Here is a 4,517-nt window from a genome sequence, read left to right on the forward strand (position 1 = left end):
CCAAATCCCCTCCGAGCAGACGAAGATACACCGAAAGAGTGTGCTGGCGAAGCCTCGCGCCCAGAGGCGTCGATATCGGCTGAAAAAGAAAATATCGTAGCGTCGACAAAAGTTGGCGGTTTCGTCGCAGTTCAACTTGCTCCTCGGACACTGTCGTCTCAATGCAACGCAATATGACCTTCACGCACCAAAGCTTTTTCTCAAATGTAGCCTTCGGCGCCGTTGCCTGCCTCAAGACATGATCGAGCCGACGCACGTCCCATGGATACAAGCCGGCTTCCCTGCTCCCCAGGCTCCAACACTTTTCAGACTTCGCAAGTGCCATGTATAAAATCACCCTTTTCCCTTTTCCGACGGCCTCCCCTTTTCCAGAAGCAAAAAAATAAAAAGAGGGGGGAAGAGGATGTACGTGCGAAAAAAATAAAAAATATATAATATAATGGGTAGGTCGCATCCAAAAACATGCAGCGTCCCAAGGAGTTCCCTCCGCAAGGAAAAATTTGTGGCACCGCCAACACTTTCCTTTTCTTCTCTCACACTTTTTGCCCTCTTCTCCTTTCCGCCAATTTATATGCACATACACACAGGCACTCCAAAAAATGGCGCCCAAACTCCTTTCCAGCAAAAGAAAAAAAAAAAAAAACGGCCATCCATGGGGATAACCATGCCGCGCAAAAAATCGGCTTCACACTTTTGTATTTTATTTCTTTGTTCATTTTTGTACTCCTTTCATGGTTTTAGGGTCAAAATGCGCACCACTGCCGTCTCCGGATCATATATCGTCAGTTTCGCTGCCGAGCCAGTCTTTTGCATTGCCGTGGTGAAATCATCTCGTCGGGTCACAAGGGCGTCTCCCACGTGAGAAATGATTTGGCCGGGGCTAATTCTGGCCTTCGATGCGAGTGAATTTGGCGCCACTTCCGTGACGATAAGACCCTCCACGTCATTGCCACCATCCCGCAGACGCAATCCCAACGGCCTGTCGTCTCCCGCTGCCGCAGTGGATGCTCCAGTCTCGGACGGCCCTGCCGTGGGCACGACAGAAATTTCATCGTCCACAACCCCAGAAGAATGTCTTTTTTTCAACATCTGGGCAATGACGCGTTCGACGCTCTTAAGCCGCCCGCAGAGCGCATCTATTTCGATTCGGGGTACAACTTGTTGCTCCATAATTTTTAGGCGCTCGACGCAAAATGCACACTCTGCCATCGCACGGTGCATGACCTCTAAGGGCTCTGTCTTTAGCAGCCGGAACCCATCCGATACGTAATCACGATATCCCTCCAACATTTTGTGCAGTGCCTTTTGGGAAGAAAGACCCACTTTATGCACCTCCATTTTGGCGCGCTCGACCTCCGTATTCATCGACTCCAGCCAGCCCATACGCAGCAATTCTAACTCCTCACGAGCCCGGTCCACCGCATCGCTCACCACACGGTCTCTAAAGGCCGCCATCTCCGTGAAGTTGCTCATTTTCATCTCCCGGAGCTTCTTGGAGCTTGTCGCCATGGCAATATCGTTTATCTTCCTTAAATCCGACGCATACGCACGCAAAGTCCTCTCTGCCGCAAGAAGAACCTCCTTTTCAGTACCAGGAGCCTCTGGCTGCGTCACAGTTTGTGTCCCCATCTCTGGTTGAGGCGCCGCTGCCGCAACCATCCCTCGATCGGCGCGCAGTGGTGGAGCAGCGTTTTCAAACGGTGCAGATCGCAGTTCCTGTTTAAACAACTCGGTTTCGTTGGCGTGCGCCACAAGCAGCGTGAGTACGTCGAGAAGGTATGAAGGGCACGTCCCACTTTTTTGCAAAAGATCAAACTTACGATTAAGAGCCGCAGTCATTATTTATTATTATTATTATTATTATTATTGGGTCTGTATGTGTGCACGGAGGAGGTAGTGGCTTTCTTTCAGGGCCACGTGAGTCTACAAAAATGAGAAGAGGATTAGAACAAGAAAAAAAAAAGACGTGGAGGAAACGAAAAGAGGCACAAAAAAAAAGAAGAAGCAAGCGGAAAAGAAAAATTATACAGCAAGTGGGTGCTCCGCAACAACCCTGTCATATTACGATCACCAGAAAAAACACGGCCCCCCCTTTTGGATGATACCCGCTTCAGAGCGTCAATGCACAGTTCGATTTCCTCCCCACCTTCCGCAAGGCCAACTGGTACTTCTGCATGAATTCCACTGCAACAGGGATCTCGGACGGAACACGATCCTTCGCGATGAGGGCGAACGGCGTCTCCCGCTCCTCCATCATTTCAAGAAGGAAAAAAAGGCCCTTCTCCGTCACTCTCGTTCCACTGATGTCAAGCAGCTCCACCTGCGATAGCGACGGAGAAAAACGCAAGACGTGCGCCAAAAAGATAACAGAATTGTCATCCAAAAACCGGTTCCGCACGGCGCGAATACGCTTGACATTGCTGAAATGATCGTTTGCGAGCGCAATGGCAATGGGAATTAGCGGGACATTAGAAAAGTCCAGGTCCTCCGAGATGGATGCAAGAACAGCAAACAGGGCGTCTCTATCATTCCCCTTCACCTCAGTTGCAAAGAGACGAAGTAACTGGTCTATCAAACGACTGGCCCTCGCCGTGGCGTTCTGCACCCGCTGAAGCTGGACAGTCTGGTCAAGAATACGCCTCTGCACGGCCGCTGCATCTCGCCGCAGCTCCGAGATGGTCTTCCGGTCCCCGTCGCCATACATTTCCACCTCCCGGAGTCGCAACCCGTCTCTGTGTGTTCCGCTCGTACTTCTGCTTCCCTTCCCACCTTGGAGCAAAAATGTAATTGCTGTGCGCAGCAAACAACAACTCCGCCAACACGGTAGAAATAGAAGCCCGAGAAAGAAGTAAAAAAAAAGAGGGGGCGATGATGAGGGGATAATTAAGGAAGGATCCATTGAACGACCAACAAAGCCGTAGGTTACGGTTACTTTGCGTCAAAGAGCATCCAGAAAATAGCTCCACGCAAAGAATCCATTTATTTTTGCCTTTCTTGTGTAAATTAAAATTTAGCGGCGTCGTTTTTTTCTAGTCGCTTTTGTTTTGACGCCCTCTTTAAAGGAGACATCCCTGAGGTGCACCTTGAGGTAGTCGAGGTGAATTGTCTCGCTGCGTCCGGCACCGTCCTTTACCTCCACAGTGGGATCCTTAAGAAGAATGGTCCACATGCCGTCATGTACACGGTAGACAGGGTACGTCACACCCTCGTCCAACACCCCACAGCAAGCAAGCGACGCCGTTGGTGAGCATTGTGGTAATGAATTCGCAGGGAACACCATGCGTGTGGGTTTGGTAGAGAGCGCAGCCGGAGCCGCCGCAACGCCACCACCGTCACCATCCATTCTATTATTCCTCTCCTGAATCGATGGAGATGGTGAGAACACACGCACCTGCGACGTGACGGGTGACTCCGCCAGCGCTCGTTCCATAGCAATGTCAAAAATGTCCCACAACTCCTCCTTTTGCCCTTCGCTGAGACAACAGACGGAATCCAACTCCGCCAGCGTCGCCGCCAGAGCAACGCCAAACAAACTCTCGCGGTACATAAACGCAAATTAAGCCGCTACACTTTACAAAAACAAAAAAAAAGGCAGCACTAAAAAAAGAAAAAAAACGTTGAAGAAAATCCAGAAAGCGTAGACAATGTTTACAAAACCGCTGCAATGTAATTTAAAGAGCGCCCCCATTCCTCTCAGGTAAACATATACCCTTCTTCTCGTTCTTTTCCTTCTGTCCTAATATTACTGGCTCCGGTCTGGCCGTTTCCTTTCATCCTTTTATTTTGTTGTTGTTGTTACTCCTTCCCTCCTCCTTCTTGCTTTCTTCCGTTACAAAGACCCCTGCGGCTGCGGCCCAGCCAAGCCATAGGCCTTCTTTACGTATTGAAGACGCTCAAGAGCCTGCCTCGACTGCCTCGCTGCCGCTTCCTCGCTGGGGATCCTTGACGCATCGCCCTTGGCGTACTCCATCAGGGACTGCTGGGCTTCATTCCGCACGTTGAGCACAGTGCAGGCCCAAAGACTCTGCACCAAGGTTGCCCCGTCAAGAGCATCGCAGTGGGCAGCCAATAGCTGCGTGCAGATGTGAACAAGCTCATCGCTTCTTTCCTGTACAGCAGCGAAGCTAGCAAGTACTCCAGCGGCGTCAACAGGACTGACATACCCGCCCTGTTTCACAATGGACACAAAGCGAGACGCAAGCAACGGAAACAGCTCACCATCAAAAAGATCAAACGACCCAAGAGCATTCAATGTGAGATTAATCTCGTCCGCTCGGAAGTCAGCTGCGACTTTGCAAGCTCGCTCCGCAAGTGCGCCAAACACCTCCTCTGTCAAAACATTTGCACGGTAAAATGCGTCACATGTCTTTGCAATAGATGTGGGATCAAATGTGTTGCCGATAGCTATTATGCGTTCACCGCACGCGGTAAAGAGAGGCGAAGAAGCTCTTCCTGCTTTTACCAAGCATCCGATAAGGGATGCCATAAGCGGGGCCGGCAACTCGCTCAGTTCCTTC

General features: G+C 50.6%; 5 protein-coding genes across 5 annotated transcripts, besides 4 other annotated features; all 5 read right to left on the reverse strand.

Moving 5' to 3' along the window:
• On the reverse strand, positions 1–454 carry Tc00.1047053510969.4 (uncharacterized protein; the record flags this gene model as incomplete). Its single annotated transcript, XM_798323.1, has 1 exon — positions 1–454. A coding segment is annotated over one exon (454 nt), but the record flags the coding sequence as incomplete, so codon positions are not given.
• Positions 1–4,517: a sequence feature (heterozygous, non-Esmeraldo-like haplotype).
• Positions 415–441: a sequence feature (AT_rich).
• Positions 730–1,839, reverse strand: Tc00.1047053510969.10 (hypothetical protein, conserved; the record flags this gene model as incomplete). The annotated part of the gene is made up of 1 exon (XM_798315.1): positions 730–1,839. One exon carries the CDS (start codon positions 1,837–1,839, stop codon positions 730–732), a length of 1,110 nt encoding a protein of 369 aa, XP_803408.1.
• Positions 1,843–1,868: a microsatellite.
• Positions 1,928–2,022: a sequence feature (GA-rich).
• Tc00.1047053510969.20 (hypothetical protein, conserved) lies at positions 2,111–2,899 on the reverse strand (the record flags this gene model as incomplete). Its single annotated transcript, XM_798317.1, has 1 exon — positions 2,111–2,899. One exon carries the CDS (start codon positions 2,897–2,899, stop codon positions 2,111–2,113), a length of 789 nt encoding a protein of 262 aa, XP_803410.1.
• On the reverse strand, positions 3,011–3,547 carry Tc00.1047053510969.30 (hypothetical protein, conserved; the record flags this gene model as incomplete). The annotated part of the gene is made up of 1 exon (XM_798319.1): positions 3,011–3,547. The coding sequence occupies one exon, from the start codon at positions 3,545–3,547 to the stop codon at positions 3,011–3,013; it is 537 nt and encodes a 178-aa protein (XP_803412.1).
• On the reverse strand, positions 3,830–4,517 carry Tc00.1047053510969.40 (hypothetical protein, conserved; the record flags this gene model as incomplete). The annotated part of the gene is made up of 1 exon (XM_798321.1): positions 3,830–4,517. A coding segment is annotated over one exon (688 nt), but the record flags the coding sequence as incomplete, so codon positions are not given.

The sequence above is a fragment of the Trypanosoma cruzi genome, genomic scaffold, assembly GCF_000209065.1.
Source record: "Trypanosoma cruzi strain CL Brener 1047053516999 genomic scaffold, whole genome shotgun sequence".
Classification (NCBI taxonomy): domain Eukaryota; phylum Euglenozoa; class Kinetoplastea; order Trypanosomatida; family Trypanosomatidae; genus Trypanosoma; species Trypanosoma cruzi.